Source organism: Lepus europaeus, chromosome 12 (assembly GCF_033115175.1).
Source record: "Lepus europaeus isolate LE1 chromosome 12, mLepTim1.pri, whole genome shotgun sequence".
NCBI classification, from domain to species: domain Eukaryota; kingdom Metazoa; phylum Chordata; class Mammalia; order Lagomorpha; family Leporidae; genus Lepus; species Lepus europaeus.
This window is the reverse complement of record NC_084838.1, coordinates 10,855,927-10,878,874: the sequence shown is the minus strand read 5'-3', so window position 1 is coordinate 10,878,874 and position 22,948 is coordinate 10,855,927. Positions and strand designations below refer to the sequence as shown.

The following is a 22,948-nucleotide window of genomic DNA, read 5'->3' as shown; positions in this document are numbered from 1 at the left end:
ATTTTGGAAATCAGTTGGATTTCCTATATATATAATCGTTTGTTTTTTAAAATTTAACCACTCTCTGGTTCTTTTTAGTGTTGTTTATGGTAAAGTCCAAAAAAGTTAGATAATTTACCCAAGGAAGTAAGAAAGGAAAAGCTGATTTTACCCAAAAAAGTAGATAACCTTCCAGCCTTACTAGAAGTATTTGATATGATTTCCTAACCTGTCTGGTTGTAGGTAAGCCGGATACTTTACAGTTTTGCCACTGCCTTCCGCCGTTCTGCCAAGCAGACCCCTCTTTCAGCTGCCGCCGCACCACAGACTCCTGACAGTGACATATTCACCTTCTCTGTGTCTTTAGAAATAAAAGAAGATGATGGTAAAGGTTACTTTAGGTATGGCGTCTTATTTTACTCATTATCTTGAATTTATATTAACATGCTATATTATCTGTGGTTCAGGAGAAGTGCTAGGTCAGATTATATAATTTGCAAATCATAAATTATTGTTTTATAAGAGTATTTGAGAAAGAGAGAAAAAAGACAGAATCCCATGCATTTCTTCACTCCTTAACTGCCCACAACTGTTTGGTAGGGGTAAGGGGGGCGAGGCTGGGAGTTAGATCTCCCATGTAGGTGGCAGGAACCTAACTACTGGAATTAATCACTGCTTTCACCCAGGATCTTCATTAGCAGGAAGCTGGAATCAAAACTTGGAAGTCCTACCTAACATTCCCCCCTCAAGAGGTAATACCCAAAATTCTTCTTTGGGATTATGGATGGAGTTCCGTTTTCTGTAATTTCTTCAAAGCTGGCATGTGGGCGTTGAGGAGGATTTGGGTATTTTCTTCTTGCTATTTGTCTTATGGTGTGCAACAGTGGCCTTGGAAAGACTGTCCTGCTCGGTCCAGAGGGCTGCTCAGGTCGTCCAATGGAATGGGCTGGAAGCCTTGTCTGACGACCATTTGGAGTTTGACAGCCTTTAGTCTGTTACAGACAAAAGGAACAAGGGCATCCTCGACGCCCATAATCCCAAAGAAGAATTTTGGGTATTACCTCTTGAGGGGGGAGTGTTAGGTAGGAAGTCAGTTATGAGCTTATGTGTGTGTAACAGGCACAAAGAGAAGACATCTATGTCCAGTGTATGCTGCATCTCAAAGTCATCCTGACAGTGTTTCAGGGGCAGCCCAGAGTTTGCATCCTGCCCTGCCCCCTTCTACCTGATAACCTGCCAGGTGGAGGTTCCCATCCCTTCTGCCTGACAAGCTTCCACAATCTCCCAGGTGCAGCCCAGTATCTGCATCTCAAACACCCTGCTCCCTTCCTCCTGTCTGATAACATTTGCATCCATAAAGTCCTTTGTGTCAGACCTTCAAGAGAGGTTTTTCTATTTACATTCAAAAAGCCCTTTGTTCCAAGAGGAGCAGAGGTGGGGAAGCCAGACCCATCTCCTTAAAAACCCCCAGCCTCAACTGGACTGTGCGCTCAGCTCTCTGCATCTTTGCTGAGCCGCCCGCCTGGCCTGTCTGGAGAGGTGCCCATCGTCCTTACGGATGTCCCTTCCCTAATAAACCTTGCTATTTTACCTCCCACTAAAAAAAAAAAAAAAAACTTGGAAGTCAAACCCAGGCATTCCAATGTAGGATGCAGGCATGGTAACCTGTGTTATCCTCCTCCATTCATTTGTTCAAAAGGCAGAGTGACAGAGAAAGAGACAGACTTCCATCCCTTGTTTACTCACCGAATGACCAAACAAATGACCCCAATGATATGGGCTAGGCCAGTCCAAAGGCAGAAGCCAGGAACTCCATCCTGGTCTCACATGGGTGGCTGAGGCCCAAGTGCTGGTGCTGTCTTCTGCTGCTTTCCCAGGTGTATTAGCAGGGAGCTGGATCTGACAGAAAGGAAGCAGCCAACAACTGGGACTCCAGCTGGCACTCTAGTGTGTGATGCTGATGTCATACGCATTGATGGCTTAACCCTCTGTACCACAACACTGGCCCCCATAGCCAGTATATTAATCACTAGGCCTAATAACAACTCCATGACTTTTTTTTTTAAAGTAAGTGACAAAGGAAAAGAAATGAGTAAGTTTACAGAGGCAAGATTTGAAAGATTTTAAATGCCATCAATAAAATTGTGTGAGAAACATGTTTACCTTCTTCTAATCAAAGTATCTAGCTGAAAGTTAATTAGGAAGTATGGTCTGGAATATGCATTTAGCACAGAATTAATACACCATTTATGGGGTCAGTGCTGTGATGTAGTGGGTAAAACCACCACCTGCAGTACCAGTATCCCATGTTGGTGCCGGCTCAAGACCTGCTGCTGCACTTTCAATCTAGCTCTCTGCTGGGCCTGGGAAAGCAGCAGGGATGGCCCAAGTCCTTGGGCCCCTGCATCCACATGGGAGACCCGGAGGAAGCTCCTGCCTTCTGGCTTCAGATCGGCACATATCTGACCGTTGCAGCCATCTGGAGGGTGAACCTAGTGGATTGCAAGACCTCTCTCTCTGCCTCTGCATCTGCCTCTCTCTTACTCTGCCTTTCAGATAAATAAATAAATCTTTTTTTTTTAAAAAGATTGTTTAAAACTTTAGCATCCCATATTAAATTGCCTGTATTCAAGTTCCACTTGCACTTCTTTTTTTAAAAAACGTATTTATTTATTTATCTTGAAACTCAGAGTTAGAGAGAGAGAGACAGGGAGAAATAGAGAGGGTGAGATCTTCTTATCCACTGGTTCACTCTGCAGGTGGCTGCAGTGGCCAGCACTGGGCTAGACTTAAGCCAGTAGCTTCTTCCAGGTCTCCCACATGGATGACAGGGGCCCAAACACTGGGCCATCCTCCACACTTTCCCTGTGCCGTTAGCGGGGAGCTGGGTTGGAAGTGGAGCAACTGGAACATGAAATAGGGCCCATATGGAAAACTAGCATCACAGGCTGTGGTGTTAACCGCTACTCTGCAACACCGGCCCCCTGCTTCTGTTTCTTGTACAGCTTTCTACCATGGTTACCCTGGGAGGCGATAGCAGACTGCAGAAGTACTTGTGGCCCTGGTACCCAATCAAATGGATTGAGTTCCTGGCCCTTCAATTTGGCCTAGTCCAGCCCAGCTGTTTGGGGTATTTGGGGAGTAAGCTAGCAGATGGAAGATCTTTCTGTGTGTCTTTGTCTCTTTACCTTTCAAATAAAATGAAAAGAACAAAAAAATTTTTAAAAGAAATATGTGGGTTAGAATAGGTGGCATCCCATGTGGGTGCCGATTCGAGTCCTGGCTGCTCCGATTCTGGTGCAGCTTCCTGTTGGTATGCCTGGGAAGGCTGCAGAAGATGGCACACCCACTTTGGAGACCCAGAGGAAGCTCCTGACTCCTGCCTTTGTCCTGGCCCAGCCCTGGCTGTTGTGGTCATTTGGAGAGTGAACAGAAGATGGAAGATATCTCTCTGTCAGTGTCTGCCTCTACTACTACTTCTCTGTAGTTCTGACTTTTAAATGAATGAGTGGGGGTCGGTGCTGTGGCATTATTGGGTGGAGTTTGGCCAGCAGTGCTGGCATCCATGTGGGTACCAGTTTGAGGCCCAGGGCTGCTCCACCAGTGCTTAACCAGCGCTCAGATGGGAAGCTGGCACTGTAGGTGGTGGCGTTACCCACTGTGCTACAGTGCCAGTCCCTGCCCCACTTCCAGTTCAGCTCTCTGCTGGGGCCTGGGAAGACAGTAGAGGATGGTCGGAGCCTTCATGGGAGACCCCAAAGAAGCTACCGGCTCCTGGCTTCGGATCAGCCCAGCCCCAGCCTTTGAGGCCATTTGGGGAGTGGGCCAGCAGATGGAGGATCTCTCTTTCTCTCTGCCTTTACCTCTGCCTCTCTTTGACTCTGCATTTCAAAATAAATAAATAAATCTTTAAAAAAAATACAAATACCTCAAATACCTTAAAAAACAATCTTTAAGAAAAAATGAATGAGGGACGGGGCGCTGTGGCATAGCAGGTAAAGCTGCCGCCTTCAGTGCTGGCATCCCATATGGGCACCGGTTCAAGACCCGGCTGCTCCACTTCTGATCCAGCCCTCTGCTATGGCCTGGGAAAGCAGCAGAAGATGGCCCAAGTCCTTGGGCCCCTGCACCCACATGGGAGACCTACAAGAAGCTCCTGGCTCCTGGCTTCAGCCTGGACCAGCCCCAGCTATTGCAGCATCTGGGTAGTGACCCAGTGGATGGAAGATTCTCTGTCTCTCTCTCTCTCTCTCTCTCTCTGTGTCTCTGTCTGTCACTCTGCCTTTAAAATAAATAAAAAACATCTTATTAAGGCCAGCACCGCAGCTCACTAGGCTAATCTTCCACCTGCGGCACCGGCACACTGGATTCTGTCCAGGTTGCCCCTCTTCCAGTCCAGCTCTCTGCTGTGGCCCAGGAGTGCAGTGGAGGATGGGCCAAGTCCTTGGGTCCTGCACCCGCATGGGAGACCAGGAGAAGCACCTGGCTCCTGGCTTCGGATCAGCGCGGTGCGCCGGCCGCAGCGGCCATTGGAGGGTGAACCAACGGCAAAAAGGAAGACCTTTCTCTCTGTCTCTCTCTCACTGTCCACTCTGCCTGTAAAAAACAAAAAATAAAAAATAAATAAATAAAAATCATCTTATTAAAAACAAAAATGAATGAGTAGATATTTTAAAAAATGAAGAAGAAAGAAATATGGCTGAAGCTAAGTGGACTAGATTTGTAACTATTGTTTTGCTCTTTTGTTTGTTTTAGTTGGTTGATTTACTTGTTTTAATCTATATTAAGGCTTTTGAAATAATGTTTTACTATTGCAGCTAATCTGAACGCATTGGAAGGGAAGAAATGAGGTTTGTGTCTGCAGTGTAGTTTTCTGTATCTAGGGCTAGAAATAACTAGCTTTTGTTTTTAAGAAAAATGATAATTTTTTGAGTAGTGGAAAGAACCCTTATGATAGAAATCAAAACTTAGGTAGGTTTGATTATTGTTAGTATTAACAGTTTGACTTTTTCCAAGTTCCTTTAATTTCCTGGTAGAAATTTCCTTATTATTAAATGAAGTGACTCAAATCTTTTTTTCCTTTTAAATTTTATGATTGCAGAATGTCTAATTTTTTGGTCTTTGTGCAACCACTAAGACAAAATGAGTGTTTCTTGGGGGTCTTAATCATTAGTTTTGTGCAGAAATCTTTGCTCCATGACTGCCACATAAAATGAGTAAAATGAAATTATGTAAAAATGCAAATCTTGCCTAATTTTGTCTTAAAAAGTAGAATAACTGGTTCATTGTTTGGAAGACTGGTGTTTGCTCTCTAGACTTTGGAGTTGTCCTGCCATCTGGTGGCCAGTTTAGTACACAGTGCAGCCTCAGCTTTGATGTGAGAACTCTGAAGCATGAGGCAATGCTGTAAGCCTTCTTCTGTTAGATCTTTTCATTCTTTGTTTTTAAAATATTTATTTATTTGAAAGAGTCATACAGAGAAAGAGAGGCAGAGAGAGAGAGAGAGAGAGAGAGGTTTTCCATCCACTGGTTCACTCCTGAATTGGCCACAACAGCCAGAGCTGTGCCGATCAGGAGCCAAGAGCTTCCTCCAGGGATGCTGGGACCTGAATACTTGGGCCATCCTCTACTGCTTTCCCAGGCCATAGAAGAGAGCTGGATAGGAAGTGGAGCAGCCAGGACACGAACCGGTGCTCATATGGGATGCTGGCAATGTAGGTGGTGGGCGGCTTTATCCGCTGCACCACAGCACCGTCCCCTGATCTTTTCATTCTCAAAGCAACACTGTGAGGTCAGTTTTTCCTATGGCGTGCTTTCCTTCTGTATAAAGTAGAAATTGTTTAACCTGAACACTTTGTTATTTTCTTTTCTTTTTTAAGAAACACGATTGTCAGGACTGGTGTTGTGGTACAGAGCCTGTAGGGGAAGTGCCAGTTCGAGTCCTCGCTGTTCAGCTTCCTTTCCAGCTCTTCACTAATGTGCCTGGGAAACCAGTGGAAGATGGCTGAAATGCTTGGGCACCTGCTTCCCACGAGGAAAACCTGGATGGAGTTTTGGGCTTCTGACTTATGCTGGTACCAGCCCTAGCCCTTACAGCCATTGAAGGAGTGAACCAGCAGATGGAAGATTCTTTCTCTCTCTCTCTCGTTCTCTCTCTCCGTGTGTCACTCTCTCACCCCCCCATCCCATACTCTGCCTTTCAGATAAATAATCTCAAAAAGAAACAAAATATTTTCTTTAAGCTGTGTTTTTTTCCTATATTGAAGATGTTTATATACTTCCTACCTGTAAATTCCAATTATGAATAAAAAAGATAAAACTTTCCTTGAAGAGAAGCACTAGGATAACTGCTGTCTCTTTTGAGATTGGCATATTCATAAACATCCCTGTTTTATTTATCTCTATACCAAGAAGATACTGTTAGAAAAAATAATATTTGCTTTTCACATTTGTTAAAGGCTTTGTTCTCTTTTTGGCTGTGTGATTTAACTGAATGTGTTTTTATTTTTTAAGATTTATTTATCTGTTTGAAAAGTAGAGCATCAGGCAGAGGAAGAGACACAGATATATCTTCGATCCACTGGTTCACGCCTCAAATGAACTCAACAGCCAGGACTGGGCCAGGCCAAAACCAGGAGCCAAGAACTCCAGCCAGGTCTCTCACATGGGTGGCAAGGGCCCAGACACTTTGGCCATTATCTGATGCCTATTCAGACTTATTAGAAAGAAGCTGGATTGTAAGCGGTGCAAACAGAACTAGAACTGGCATTCTGTTGCCGCAGCTTAACCTGTTTCACCACAACACTGGCCCAATATTTGTAGATTATAATACCATGGAGTTAACTTTTTCCTTTTTTTAAAGATTTATTTATTTATTTGAAAGGCCAAGTAACAAAGAGGGAGATGCAGAATCAGAAGTCTTCCATCTGCTGGTTTACTCTACAAGTGGTTGCAACAGCCCAGGCTAGGCCACACCAAAGTCAGAAGCCAGGAGCTTCCTGGGTGCAAGGGCTCAAGCACTTGGGCCATCATTTCCTGTTTTCCCAGATGCATTAGCCAGGAGTTGGATCTGAAGTGGAGTAGCTGGCACTCAAACTAGTGCCCAAATGGGATGCCGGTGCTGCAGGTGGCAGTTTATCCCACTATGCTACCACACCAGCCCCTAAACCATGGAGTTATCTTAATCTGTTGATGAAATCAATGAGAAATATGACTTTGTCATTTTTGAACCTGCCAAATGAAATTCCTTGTATCCAATAATTCTGTAAGGTGTATAGAAGTTTGTCTACAGAAATAATCATTATAGTGTCTGAAGAATTATAAACGAATGTTCTCCTTTACCCTTTATATGTTAGAAAAACTTAAAAATTAGAAATTAAATGTTGAATGGAATGGAGTGACTAAGGTATAATGCTATATTTACATGACTTATCACCCAGCCAAGAGATGTATGTATAAATAGTTAACCACATTACAAGATTTCTTATGGGCCAGCACCACAGCTCACTAGGCTAATCCTCTGCCTGCGGCACTGGTACCCCAGGTTCTAGTCCCAGTTGGGGCGCTAGTTCGGTCCCGGTTGCTCCTCTTCCAGTCCAGCTCTGCTGTGGCCCGAGAAGGCAGTGGAGGATGGCCCAAGTGCTTGTGCCCTGCACCTGCATGGGAGACCAGGAAGAAGCACCTGGCTCCTGGCCTCGGATAGGTGCAGCGCGCTGGCCGTAGTGGCCGTTTGGGGGGTGAACCAACGGAAGGAAGACCTTTCTCTCTGTCTCTCTCTCTCTCTCATTGTCTAACTCTGCCTGTCGAAAAAAAAAAAAACAAAAAGATTTCTTAGGGTTTTACCATAACATTAATAGCAATGAGAAGACTTAAACTCCTCTTATGCCTGAAAAAGTATAATTTTCACATAATTATAATGAAAAACCTGTTTTTTATTTTAGGCCTTAAGGAAATGCCTTTCCAAGCACCACTTCTTCTTCTTTTTTTTTTAAGATTTAGTATGAAAGGCAGAGTTACATAGAGAGAGAGAGATCATTCTTTCACTGGTTTATTTCCCAAATAGTTGCAACAGCCAGTGCTGAGTCAACTGAAGCCAGGAGCCAGGAACTCCATTTGGGTCTCCCCTGTGGGTGGCAGGGGCCCAGGCACTTGGGCCATCTTTCACTGCCTTCCCAGGTATATTAGCAGGGAGCTCTATCAGAACTAGAGCAGTCAGGACTTGAACCAGCTTCCACATAAGATGCCAGTGTAGCAGGCAGCAGCTTAACCAACTCTGCCACAATGCTAATCCCAAGCATATAGAGTAATTGATCCCACAAATAATCCCATTATATAGAGTAATTGATATTATGCTTATTTTATAAGTGGAAAAAAAAAACAGAAATTAAGCCTGGATCTCAATTTCTTAATTTATATAATAGACATCAAATGCTAAATTCCCTGCTTGGAGTCATTCTATGACATAGTTGTAGTACCATTAATATAATCTAGGTCCCTTGACATTCAGTGTGGTGAATTCCATTGATTACACTTTGCTTTCTGTTAATTCATCCCTTCAGATTCGAGGCTCCAGAGACAACTTGGTGTGTCCATTGTTTTACATTGTAGAGAGATGAGGGTATACATTATAACATACAGCATTATGCTTCACATCCACAGTACATGGGGAGCAATATATCTGTTGACAGTTAAAAATTGAGATCCATTCATCTCCTGCAAGGGTAAAAATTCTGTAATTTGGTAGGCAAAAGTTTTCTTTGAACATGATCATTAATTCTAGACTCCTTTGCAAAGATTATTTGATTTTCTAAGCTGTTATAAAATGTTCTTGAGTTGGTTATCCTGTCAGTGCAGATCTTCAGGCTAATAGTATTTCTTCAGAGCCACTTTTTAATTTGAGTGGGTACTCTGAGCTTCATCTGACCATTCACAGTATCTGCTAATGGCTTTAGTACCATTGTGTTAAAAAACTGTATGTAAATGAGATCCCAGTACAATTCAGGTTTGCTGATAGCCAGAGACAAATGTGTAGCCTTTAAGAACAAAGGGGCTAGAGAAAGTGTTGTACAGGAGACTGTCATTTTTTTAATAATTATAATGCCAGGGTATAATCAGGTTACCACTGCTTAAGGAATCTTGGGCAGTAGCTTATCATTGGCCATATCTTCCTCATCTCCATTTGTTTATTTTAAAGACATCTGTTTGGGGCTAGGGCTGTAGCCTGCAGTGCTGGCATCCCATGTGGGCTGTAGCTGGAGTCCTGGGTTCTCCACTTCTGATCCAGCTCCCTAATAATGTGCCTGGGAAACCAGTGGAGGATGGTCCAAGTGTTTGGACTGCTGCATCCATGTAGGAGACCTGTGTGAAGCTCTTGTCTCCTGGCCTTCGCCTAGCCCGACCCTAGCCAGTGGAGCCCTTTGGAGAATGAACCAACGGAATGAAGATTTGTCTCTCTTTCTGCCCCTGTCTCTTCCTCTCTCTAACTCTACCTTTCCAATAAATAAATAAGTCTTAAAGACACCTGTTCTGAAGCGCAAAGGATCTATGTTAAATATATTTAAACGAATTCAGGCAATGATAATTTTTTGGTAAAAAACAGAGACCAAATACAAAGTCAACAAAATGTTTTTTAGTCCTGTATGCTGAATGCTTTAAAAATATGTAATTTAATAATCACAGCTAATAAAAAGAGAAAACTAAATCCACATTTTAGGGAGCACAGAAGTGGTTTTTCTAGATTTATAAATTATTTGGTGGATTACTTACAGTGACATTGATACCATTTTAGGAAAGTAATTTTTTTATCTTATTGTTTAAAAATCAGGCAAAGAAAAGAATCAGAGACTTGAATGTTTTTTTTTTAAGATTTATTTATTTATTTGAAAGTCAGAGTTATACACAGAGAGAAGGAGGCAGAGAGGTCCTCCATCCGCTAGTTCACTTCCCAGGTGGCTGCAACAGCCAGAGCTGTGCCGATCTGAAGCCAGTAGCCAGGAGCTTCTCCTGGGTCTGCCACATGGGTGCTGGGGCCCAAGGACTTGGGCCATCTTCTACTGCTTTCCCAGGCTGTAACAGAGAGCTGGACCAGAAGAGGTGCAACCGGGACTTGAACTGACACCAGCCCATATGGGTGCAGGCGCTTCAGGCCAGGGCGTTAACTCTCTGCACCACAGTGCTGGCCCCCAAAGTTTTTGTTTGTTAAAAATGGTCTTAGTATATGAAAAGCAAATATTTTGCAAAATTAATGAATCATGTTGGTCTGCAGTGCTGTTCCCAAAGATAAGGACAGGCAATGCTTTAAACTGCGCCAAGGAATTGATAAGAAGATTGTCATCTATGTGCAACAAACAACTAACAAAGAACTTGCCATTGAAAGGTAAGCATTTTTAGTAAGTTCAGCTTGAATATAAATTTGGGTTTTTTGTTAATATAGTAGAGTAGGCAGAAACTTTGTTAAAGAAAATTGAAAGTAAATATTTTCTTAGGGATTTCTTTTGCTTATTGAAATGACTTCATCATCACTGTGAAATAGTTCAGATTAGTCTTCAGTTAATACACTAACTTAGCTGTGTGGTAGCATGCAAACAGAATTTGCTTATTTCAGGTAAAGAAGTGAGGATTATGATTTTGGCCATACTAATTCATTGATAATTTTAGTACATGTCTTTTTCTACCAGTAAGACTTGTTTTTTAAGTGACCTAATTTTAACATTTTTTTGTCTGCTCTTTTTTTCCAAATTTATGTCAGTTCTTGTTTTGCAGGTGTTTTGGTCTTCTCCTTAGCCCAGGAAAAGATGTACGGAATAGTGATATGCACTTGTTAGATTTGGTAAGGATTTTTTTTTACTGGAGGTTATAGACTACTCCTTCAGTGAAGGCTGTTTGTCTTCATTTCATCTGAATCTCGTGTTAAGACATATTTATCAAGGTGTTGTTGAAAGCTGTAAAGCACTTTACCAAGATGCAGTTTTCTTATTCATGGCTTGATATTTACAATTCTGACCTTGGATAAGTATCTCAGTCTTGATTTCTTGACTGTCGATTAGTGTAATAATTCTTGTTTATATATTGAATAACATCGATATGAAAATCATGAAAAGAAGTTACCAGAGAAGTCTTTTCAGAGTGTCACGTGCTTTACAGATGATAGGAGGTGTTCGGATTATTGCTATTATGTATGTAAGTATTTAGATATTTACGGTTCATTTCTTTATTTGAAAGGCAGAGTGACAGAGGACAAGACAGAGAGCAATCTTCCATCTGCTGGTTCACTCCCCAAATGCATGTGGCAGTCAGGGCTGGGCCAGACTGAAGCCAGGAGCCCAGAACTCAGTCTGGGGCTCCCACAAGGCTGGCAGGAACCCAAGTACTTAGTCCATGATCACTGCCTTGCAGACCATTAACGTGAAGCTGGATCAGAATGTGGAGTAGCTGGGACTTGAACTGGCACTCCGATATAGTGTGTCAGCCTCCCAAGTTGTACCCTGAGTGAATGTACCACAGCATTTCCCCTGGAAACCTTGATTTTTCATTTTACGCAAAACTTAATTATTCATTTAACAGAGGAATTTAACGTAAAATTTAGGTAGTGAATTTCCTTAAAGTTTGTGTAATTTGATAGGATGTACAAGCATTTACTTTGTATTTAACTTTTCAGGAACATATATATATAAATAATTGGCATATCTGGCCGGCGCCGCGGCTCACTAGGCTAATCCTCCGACTTGCGGCGCCAGCATACCGGGTTCTAGTCCTGGTCGGGGCACCGATCCTGTCCCGGTTGCCCCTCTTCCAGGCCAGCTCTCTGCTGTGGCCAGGGAGTGCAGTGGAGGATGGCCCAAGTGCTTGGGCCCTGCACCCGCAAGGGAGACCAGGAGAAGCACCTGGCTCCTGCCATCGGATCAGCGTGGTGCGCCGGCCGCAGTGCACCTACCGCGGCGGCCATTGGAGGGTGAACCAACGGCAAAAGGAAGACCTTTCTCTCTGTCTCTCTCTCACTGTCCACTCTGTCAAAATAAATAAATAAATAAGTAAATAAAAATTTTTAAAAATTAAAAAAAAAAACTTTAAAAAAAATAATTGGCACATCTGTAATCTTAATTGTAATTATTCACATGCTTCCTTATCTTTAAAAATAAAAATTTCACCCTCTTTCATACTTCATATTTTTGCAACTCCTGCTTTTTTAACAAATGATATATAACTGTTGTTCACTCACTTTGGCATTAAGACTTATTTTTACTCTTTTCTTTAGGAGTCTATGGGCAAAAGCTCAGATGGAAAGTCCTATGTTATTACTGGGAGCTGGAATCCAAAATCCCCACATTTTCAAGCTGTAAACGAAGAAACTCCTAAAGGTGATATAGGTTGCTCATGTGAACAGAAATTTTATTTTTATTCATTTATATTTTAATAATTTTATTTTCTGTTTTGTTTTGTTTTCAAAAGGCAGAGAGACAAAGAGATCTTCCATTCACTGGTTCACTCCCCAAATGAGCATAACACCTAGGGCTGGGCCAGGCTGGAACCAGGAGCCTGGAACTCCCATCAGGGCCTCCCACGTGGATGGCAGGGGCCCAGGCACTTGGACTATCATCTGCTACTTTCCCAGAAACATTAACAGGAAGCTGGATTGAAAGCGGATTAGCCGGTACTCAAACTGGCACTCCCAATATGGGATGCTGGAGTGGCAAGCAGCAAGTTAACTTGCTGTACTAGCCCCTGAACAGGAATTTAGTCTTAAGAAGATCCAAACCTTAGGACCATTTCTTTGACTAGCATCGGGTGTTTTCCTAAATCTGAAGAAAGCAAAGAATTTGACTAGTTCTTGAGTTTATTATTAAATTTGACATATAAAGTATCATTTGGTATGCTATTTCCTCCATCTCCTAATTTTTTCCTTTTCTTCCTTTTCTTTCTGTTTATGTATGTGTGTATATATTATGAACTAGATCTTACTTATTTTTTAGAGCTACTCCATGTACGTAAGATTAAAAGTTCAAAGGATTTATAGGGAAAAGAGTCTGCCACGTTCCCCCCAAGCTCCTCCCCACAGGGAATCGCTGTTAACAAATTCTTGTAGCTTTCAGATATTCTATTTGGAGACTATTTTTTCAAGACCCTGTTCATGAATGATGTTTAATGGCTGCATAATATTCCATCCTGAAAATGCAATGGTTTTTGTTGTTGAGTGCCTCTGTTGAACATTTATTTTCCCTCACAGTTGTTCTGTTACTTATAACCCTGCAGATAAAAAGATATGAAGAGTTCAAAACTATAAGATACTATTATTAACCAAGTTTAAAAGTTGAGAATTCCCATTGTTGGCAAGGGAGGCTTAAAAACACATATACTGCTTTTGCAAAACGATCTTGACAGTATGTTTATTAAAGTATATGTTATTGTCATTTACCAATTCCACTTCTAGTGTCTATCCAAGAATTCTGAACAGAAAAAAATTGTTTTAAAAATAGTAATTTTTTTCTGTTTCTTTTTAAATTAATTGATGATTTATCCTAAAATATCTTAAATGTGTAATAAAAGTAATCACTTTTATGTTAATTGTATGAGCAAATATATTTCCACATTTTTTATTTGCTTCTTCCTCCTCTCTCTAGATAAAGTGCTATTTATGACTACAGCTGTTGATTTGGTAATAACAGAAGTACAGGAGCCTGTTCGATTTCTCTTAGAGACAAAAGTTCGAGTTTGCTCACCCAATGAAAGATTATTCTGGCCCTTCAGCAAACGTAGTACTACTGAAAACTTCTTTCTGAAACTAAAGCAGGTACTATACTTTTCTGTACATAAAGATGGGGGAATAAGGAAGGAAAAAATCACCTCTGAGAGTGATTTATCATTAAGCTATCAATTAACTTTTTAAACCATCTTGTGTATGTATATTTCAGTATATTAAAAGGAAAATTATCTTTTTATATTTACCCACTTATTTCTAATTCTTATTGCTCTTTATTTCTGAATATCTAGATTCCCGTTTAAACTGATTTGCCTTCTGTCTGCAGAACTTCTTTTAGCATTTCTTCTAAGGCAGATCTGCTAAAGACATATTCTCCTGGCTGCCTTTGTGTGAAAATGTCTGTGTTTTAATTTCCTTCCAGTAGGTTATTTTCAGGGTACAGGATTTCGGGTTGACTGTATTTTCTCAAGCATTTTAAAGATGTCCTCTCATAGACTTCTTCTTCCTTTTGTTGTTTTTGTTGTTCTTCCTTATGTAGCGTGTCATTTTTCTGTGCCTGCTTTTAAGGTTATTTCTTATGTATATATTTATTTAAGAGAAAGAGAGAAAGCAATTATCCACTGGTTCACTACCCAAATGCCTGCAACAAGGGCTGGACTAAACAGAAGCCTGGGAGTCAGGAGCTCAATCCAGATTTCCTACAGAAGTGGCACCTGCTGCCTCTCAGGGTCTGCAATAGCAAGAACCTGGAATCAGATGCAAAACCAGGATTTGAACCCAAGTACCCCAGTATAGGATGTGGGCATCTTACCTTTAAGTTAGGCCAAATGTTTGCCCCAGATTTTTTCTTTAATCCTTGGTTTTCTTTATCTGATGCATCTGTGTGTGTGTTTTCCATTTATCCTGTTGGGATTCTTAAATCTTTAAATTTATGTTTGTTCTTTTTTAATCAAATTATTTGGCTCATTATTTTTTCAACTTTCTTTCCTGCCATGTCTTTTTTTATAGGATTCCAGTTTTCCCATTACACTTTTTTTTTTTTTAAGATTTATGTATTTAAAAGGCAGAGTAACAGAAAAAGAGGGTGAAGAGAAACTGGTTCATTCTCTCACATGACTGCACAGTCAGCATTGGGCAAGACTGAAGCCAGGAGCTGGGAACTTCATCTGGGTCTGCCACATGAGTACAGGAGCCCAGGGATTTGGATCATCTTACACTGCTTTCTCAGACACATTAGGGAGCTGGACAGAAAGTGAAGCAGCTGGGACTTGAACTGGCTTCCATATGGGATGCTGGCATCATAGGCAGTGGTTTAACCTACTGCACCACAAACCTGACCCAATTACACATATTTTGACCTTTGTTAGTATCCCACAAATCTGAGGTTCCACCAGTTTTTTGTTTGTTTGTTTGTTTGTTTTTAGTGTTAACTTTCTGTTAACTTATCATGAAGTTCAGTGGCCCTTTCTTGGTCATATCGAATCTGCTTTTACACTCATTCACTGAATTTTTTTAAAAAACTTTTTGGGGGTTCCAGCATTGTGGCAGAGTAAAGCCACCACTTGTGCTGCTGGCATCCCTTATGGGAGCCAGTTCGTGTCCCAGCTGTTCCGCCTCCAATCCAGCTCCTTGCTAATGGCCTGGGAAACGTCTTGGAAGATGGCCCAGGTGTTTAGGCCCCTGCCACCAGGTGGGCAACCTAGAAGAAGATCCTGGCTTAGGCCTGACTCAGTTCTAGCTGTTGTGGTCATTTTGGGAGAGAACCAGTGGATGGAAGATCACTCTTATCTCTCCCTCTTCCCCTGTAACTCTGATTTTTAAATAAATAAATCTTTAAAAAATACTGTTTTTGTTTCTAGAATATACATATTTCCCCTGAGATTTTCTATTTGTTCTTTTATGGGCAGGTTTTCTTTTACATCCTTGAGTACCATCACAGTATAGCTACTTTAGAAATGTTTAACTGTGAATTCGTATTGGTGATGAGTCACATTTTCCTATTCCTCTATCTACCTTGTGATTTTGGATTACATCTCAGACATTTTAGATGATCTATCATAGAGACTTTGGATTCTGTTAGCTTCTTTTGAAGAGTATCTCCCCAACGCCACCCAAGTCTAACAGTAATTTGGTTAAAGTAAAACTTTGTCTTTCCTGTAGTGGACAGCTGTTGAAATACCTCTTCTGTTCTTTTCGCTTTTCTTAGACCCCAGTTGCCCCACCACTTGCTGCCCTGTTTTTTCATGACCTAAATTGCTAACCTAAGTCCTCCTCTTACTTCACCCTTCAGCAGCGTTCAATACAGGTTGTCATTCCCTTCTCCTTAAACACTCCACCCCCATCACTGAGCTTTCAAGGTATTTCACATTTAATGTGTCCAAGAGTCTCATCTCATTCCCTTGCCAAAGTGCTTTCCCTTACCTGCTTGAACTATCTCAGTTCTACTGGTTGCCTAAATTAAGAATTTTGTTCATTTATTTGTCATATTCCATATCAATCTGACAGGAAATCCTAGTTTTTTCTTTTTAAGATTTTCTTATTTATTTGAAAGGCAGAGTTACAGAGAGAGAGGTCTTCCATCTGCTGGTTCACTTCCCAAATGACCACAACGGCTGGGAAAGGGCCAGGCCAAAGTCAGGAGCCTAGAACTTCATCCTGCTCTCCCAGATGGCTGGCAGAGGCCCAACTTGGGCCATTTTTCCACTGCTTTCTTAGGCAGATTAGTAGGGAGCTGGGTTGGAAGTGGAGCAGTCAGGATTTGAACCAGTGCTCAAGCACTGGCCCCAGTCCTGTTTACCTTTGAATCTGCAGATTGTGATCGCTTCTTACCACCTAGATTATGATAACACTCCTCTAAAGCATTATTTTTCACCTGGATTATTGCAGTAGCGTCTTTACTCTCTTACTGTTTTTGCCTTTTCCTTCTTCTCATCTTGTGTCAGCATAGCAGGTTAAGGTCACATCACATCATTTTTCTGGTTTCAACTCCCTATAATTTAGTTCTCTTCATTAAAAACCAAAGTTCATATGGTGGCTTACCGCACCCTGCCTAATCTGCTGCTTACTACTTCATAATGTAATATCTCCCTTACTCTCTTCTTGGTTGCACACTCTGCTGTAACCACACTCTTAAGGACTTTGCTGTTACTGGTTCTTTGTACCTGGAATACTCATTCTTCTCCTAGATCCCACTTGTAGTACTCAATCTCATTCAGCCAGCTCTTCACCCACTTCTAAGTCTTTGCTCTGATTTGCTTTTCAACATTTTATCCTGATTGTTCTATTTAATTTCTATTTAATATTGTAATATTAATTATGTACATTATTACTACAATATTAGATATTAAATCAGGGATTGGTAATGCAGATTCCTTGTACTCCCCCAGATGATACATAAATTTTTTAACCAGGCTTTTATCTTTCGGTAATACATTATGTACCATGTAATAGGCTTACTTTTTTTTTTTTTAATAAAATTTATTTTATTTATTTGAAAGAGTTAAAGAGAGAGGTAGAGACAGAGAGAGGTCTTGCATCTGCTGGTTCACTCCCCAAATAGCTGCAATGACAGGAGCTGAACCGATGCAAAGCCAGGAGCTGGGAGCTTCTTCAGGATCTCTCACGTGGGTGCAGGGGTCCAAGGACTTGGACCATCCTCTGCTGCTTTCCCAGGTACATTAGCAGGGGGCTGGATGGGAAGTGGAGCAGCTGAGTCTCAAACTGGTGCCCATATTGGATACTGGCGCTGCAGGCCAGGGTTTTAACACACTGACACAGCGCAAGCCCCTATACTTATTTTTATATTATTTGTTATCTGTTTTCTGTATTTTAAACCTCTGCTAAGGCAAGATTCCTAGTCTGTTTTGTTCACTGATTTAAAAACACTTAGAATATAGTAGTTCTCAACAACTTTTTTTTTGATTAGTTACATGCAACTTTAATTTTCAGTTAAACAAAACTATAATATATATAAATTTATGGAATACACTTTTCCAGTGCAATACGAACTTTTATTATTGCATTGTATCTGTGTTAGCCCAATTGGGTGTGTTCTCATAAGAGTCAGAAAATAAATCAGATCCCCCAGTACTGTTCTGCCAGTTTTCCAGTGTGGCAGGAGTAGAGAGTTAGCGTGGAGTCATCTTTTAGAACTTAGATTTGTAGTCAGAGTATATGGATCTTGCCAGTGACTAGTTTGTGACTTTGAGCAAGTTCTTCCAGCTCTTCAGGCTCAGTTTAGTCCACTTTGCAGCAATAATAGGCTCTCTGTCATAGTGCTATTGTGACACTAAATAGGAAACTATATAGCATGCTTGGAATAGTTGTCAAATGTAAAGTAAGTTCTGTTATTACTGAGAGGGACCTTGGAACTTCTGCTGAAGAAAACTGATTCATGAAACCAGAACACTGAAGGTTAGAGACATTGATTTGAAAATTTAAGGATACCAGTTCAAAATTTATATAGTAAGGGATGATGAATAGAAATTAATTATATTAAAATATTTATGAAAAACAAATTCTCTGAGTTGTTTGTTTTGATCTTATTTTTATGAATATAAATAAAATTCTCCTGATACTGTCTTTTCCTTTACATCTAATATTAGATTCAAAGACTGCCTCGGTTTATGGGAATATTACTTTTTGTGTTGAATCTAGAATAATGTATCTCTTCATGGAATAATTATATTCTTGACTTTTCAGTACTCTAATATAGTTTGTTATTCTTGCCCATTTTACTTAATTTTCATTAGTTGGCTGAATATGACTTGGCATGGTGAATTATGCAAAAACATACCTGAAACACATATTAACAGACCAGACCACTTTGTTAGAATTCCAAAGGAAACTCTGAACTGAATTGTTAGTATTTTCTTAGTAAAAGCAGAAGTGTCTATGTGGAAGCTGGGAGAAAAGTAGGAAATCTCTCATAGTAATCTTTGATTTTTCTCCTTATTAGTATATCTATGTGTGTGGTGGTGGTGGGCAAGGGATTAAGAAATGGGAAAGTAGAGGTGAAGTGTGAAGAATTAGAACTTTTTATTGTCTGAGAGCACTTAGAACACTGTTCATTTTACCTCTTATAATTTAACAAAACCTTCCCCTTTTGAAAATTTGTGAGAGGTTGGAGGAGGAGAAGGAAGGGTTGGAGTGTGGGTGGAGAGAGGGTGAGAGGAAGTGTCACTATGTTCCTGACTCTGTATATATGAAATATCTGAAACTTGGATAACTTAAATAAAATTTTTTTTTTAAATTCATGACATTAAAAAGTAATAATAGCTACGATTAATTGAAATCCTACTGTGATCATTATTTTGTTAGCCACTTTTCCTCTGAATTTTATGTAATTTTCACAGTGGTCCAATGAGGATAAGTAATAGTAGTATCTTATGGTTGAAGAAACTGAAATCCTAACATGTAAAATAGTGAGTGGATCTTAAGGGAGAGTGTGTGAACAAGATCTAAGGCTTCTAACAGTCTTATCCAGGGCTCTTTCCATAGAAACATGCTGCTTTTGTCTTTCTTTCTAAAAAATATTTTTAGAATTTACTTAAATTAAGCCTAATAAAAATTTTAACCCTTTTTAGTTTTCATCAGACCAAAAGGGAGTCAGAGCAGATTTTAAGAATAAACAACATGTAGCACTTCTGGTTTTTGTTGTTAGCATGGGAAAAACAGTTATAGAAATGTATTTTTTAAATAAGTGCTTAAAATTGATTCATTTTCCTTGCTCTAAAATTATCTGATGACTCAGTAACTTTATTTTAGTCTGGAAGCCTTCCCATCTGTGGGATTGTTACATTAGGACGGCATCATATTAAAGAAGAAACTTTAAAATGAGTAGGAAAAAAATGACTCTAAGAAAAGATTTAAATTTTCAGATATCATTTACTGGAAGGAAATGGTCTAAAGACTAGATTTTCCAGCAACAATTTAAAATGAACAAAAGACAAACTAAGAATTGTTAGGGCTATAGAGTTAACAGAATTTGTACTGCCAAAGGAAATCACTAGTTTGTATATTATTCTCATTGGCTCTGTGTGTGTATTTATATGCACATATGGACTACTATACCTCTCAAAATAGGAATATCAAAATGCTTTCTGCCCAAGGGGCCAGCGCCATGGCTCACTTGGTTAATCTTCCGCCTGTGCTGCCAGCATCCCATATGGGTGCTGGGTTCTAGTCCCGGTTGCTCCTCTTCCAGTCCAACTCTCTGCTGTGGCCAGGGAAGGCAGTGGAGGATGGCCCAAATGCTTGGGCCCCTGCACCCGCATGGGAGACCAGGAAGAAGCACCTGGCTCCTGGCTTTGGATCGGCCCAGCGCCAGCCGTGGCGACCGTTTGCGGAGGGAACCAACGGAAGAAAGACTTTTCTCTCTGTCTCTCTCACTGTCTATAACTCTACTTGTCAAATAAAAAAAATGCTTTCTGCCCAAGAGCAGCAGGTGCCTGTCATCTTTTTTCACTATTTTTTTTTTAACTAATTATTTTTAATTACTTGTATGGCAGGGAGAGACAAACAGGTATTTGGTTTACTCCCCAAATACCTGCAAATACCTGTACTAAGCCAGGCTGAAGCCAGGAGCTGGGAACTCAGTCCAGGTCTCCTGTGTGGGTGGCAGGTCAGACTAACTTGAGACATCATCTGCTACCTCCCGAATGTGCATTAGTAAGAAGCTGGAATTGGACTTGGAGCTGGGACTCAGCTCCCACTTCGATATGTCATGTTGGTGTCCCTCACAGTGTCAAAGACTGTGAGAAGCACCCACCCCATGTGCCACTGCTTCTGATGGGAAATGTGATTATTTCTCTTTGCATTTAGCAAATCTGAAGGGCTATAGTTGGGCAACTTCTAAAAGCATCCTTTGTGTATCCTTTGGAGAATACATACGTATAGTTAATGTCTTTTCCATTTTAACTAGGCAGTTATTCACACATTGGTGTCATAATTTTCTGGTTGAGGTGTGACAGCAAAAACAGCTTAAATTTATTTTTCCATCTTCACAACTTTGCAGGTCGTAGGTTTGGTTTTACCTTAGATCCTGGCATTCTGGCTTATGCCTTATTTTCTTTCTTTATTAAGTTAAGAACTTCCACCTTTTCACTTAAAGGAAGCACTTTACAGCTTCTCTTTGGCCTACCTGAATTGCCACCATCAGTATTCCAGTGCTTTAAAGCAGTTAAAGAGTAAAGACATACTACTTGTACACAAACACTGTGATTCTGTGTTAGTGGATATAGTAGCTGTGATAGCTGTTGAGTGACTAACAGGCTGGTAGCGTCAGTGTGGATGCTCTGAACTCGGGGAGAAGATTTCTATCCTGTCAGGACAGAGCTGGATTTGGAGAGATGATTTTATCAAGACTATTCAGAATGGTATATGATTTAAAACTTGTGTATTTTTTATTTCTGAGATCTTCTGTTTAATATTTTTGGACCACGTTGATGGTGGGTGGCTGACATTCTGTAAAATGAAATTGCAGACTAGAAAAAACAACAGTACCCCACTCCTCAAAAATTTCTTAACGTTTTTAGTACCTATTGATGATCCTTGCCTGAGTCAGTTGAGTTCATTCACATATTTTCAGTAGTAACTTAACATTGTAGAGTTTTCTTCCTTTTTTTTGCATTTATATATTGTACTTTTATACATTGAATATTTTAACTATAGTTACAGTAATACATTTAATTTATTAGCTTTATCTTCAGGAATTTTTAAAAAATCAGTTAATAAAACTATCTAATGAAATTTGAGGTATTTTGAAACTTGTTTTTGACCTTTGAATATGTTCCAGTCAGATTATAACTATTACTACTGTTTAAAAGTTACATAGGAGGCTGACATTGTGGTATAGCAGGTAAAACCACTGCCTGCCATGCCAGCATCCCATATGGGTACTGGTCTGTGCCCTGGCTGTTCAGTTCCAACCCAGCTCCCTGCTAATGTCCTGGGAAAAGCATCAGAGTAGGGCCCAAGAGTTTAGGTCCCTGCCACCCATGTGGAAAACCCAAATGAAGCCCCTGGCTCCTGCCTTCAGCTGCCCCAGCCCTGGCCATTATGGCTTTCTGAGGAGTGTCCCAGCAGATGAAAGATCTCTCTCTGTCTCTCTGTGTCTCCCTTTCTCTTTCTATCTCTGACTTTCAAACTAATAAATAAATCTTAAGCAAGAAAGAAGTTAAATGTAATAATTCTTTTTCATTGTGCTTCTAATACCATTTGACATATCTTAGGTTCATTTATTTGCATTTTCTTTCCATTGGGGATATGTAGTATTTTTCCCCTTCTAATTTATTTTTTGACTGTATGAAATATATGATACAAAGTAAAAGTTTGTAAAAAATGTATACTCAAGAAGTCTTATTTCCATCTGTATCTCTTTACCCCATCCATGTAAGAAACAGTTATTGGAATTTATATTCATTAAATAAAAAAAAAAAGAGAGAAACAGTTATTGGGCCAGCGCCACAGCTCAATAGGCTAATCCTCCGCCTTGTGGCGCCGGCACACCGGGTTCTAGTCCCGGTCGGGGCACCGATCCTGTACCGGTTGCCCCTCTTCCAGGCCAGCTCTCTGCTGTGGCCCGGGAGTGCAGTGGAGGATGGCCCAAGTGCTTGGGCCCTGCACCCCATGGGAGACCAGGAAAAACACCTGGCTTCGGATCAGCGCGGTGCGCCGGCCTTGGCGGCCATTGGAGGGTGAACCAACGGCAAAGGAAGACCTTTCTTTCTGTCTGTCTCTCTCACTGTCCACTCTGCCTGTCAAAAAATAATAATAATAATAATAATAATAATAATAAATTTAAAAAGAAACAGTTATCGGTGGTATCTGGTTTATCTTTCCACTTTTCTTTTTGTACAGATAGTAAGCTATTCCTATGTATTTCTTTCCCCCCTTTAAAAATAGCACTTACCGGCCGGCACCGTGGCTTAACAGGCTAATCCTCCGCCTTGCGGTGCCGGCACACCGGGTTCTAGTCCCGGTTGGGGCGCCGGATTCTATCCCAGTTGCCCCTCTTCCAGGCCAGCTCTCTGCTATGGCCCGGGAAGGCAGTGGAGGATGGCCCAAGTCCTTGGGCCCTGCACCCACATGGGAGACCAGGAGAAGCACCTGGCTCCTGGCTTTGGATCAGCGTGATGCACCGACCGCAGCGGCCATTGGAGGGTAAACCAACGGCAAAAAGGAAGACCTTTCTCTCTGTCTCTCTCTCTCTCTCACTATCTACTCTGCCTGTCCAAAAAAAAAAAAAATAGCACTTACCATCCTATATATACT

The 22,948-nt window shown here is 40.9% G+C and overlaps 1 protein-coding gene across 4 annotated transcripts in view; it reads left to right on the top strand.

Annotated features, from left to right (window-relative positions):
- RABGAP1 (RAB GTPase activating protein 1) overlaps positions 1-22,948 on the top strand; it is a 188,919-nt gene that overhangs the window by 56,474 nt on the left and 109,497 nt on the right. For all 4 annotated transcript variants that reach the window (XM_062207601.1, XM_062207597.1, XM_062207598.1 and 1 more), the window contains 5 exons: positions 223-380; positions 10,244-10,354; positions 10,741-10,807; positions 12,233-12,335; positions 13,596-13,765. In XM_062207601.1, the coding sequence (XP_062063585.1) occupies positions 223-380; positions 10,244-10,354; positions 10,741-10,807; positions 12,233-12,335; positions 13,596-13,765 (609 nt within the window). The remainder of the gene's footprint in view (positions 1-222; positions 381-10,243; positions 10,355-10,740; positions 10,808-12,232; positions 12,336-13,595; positions 13,766-22,948) is intronic.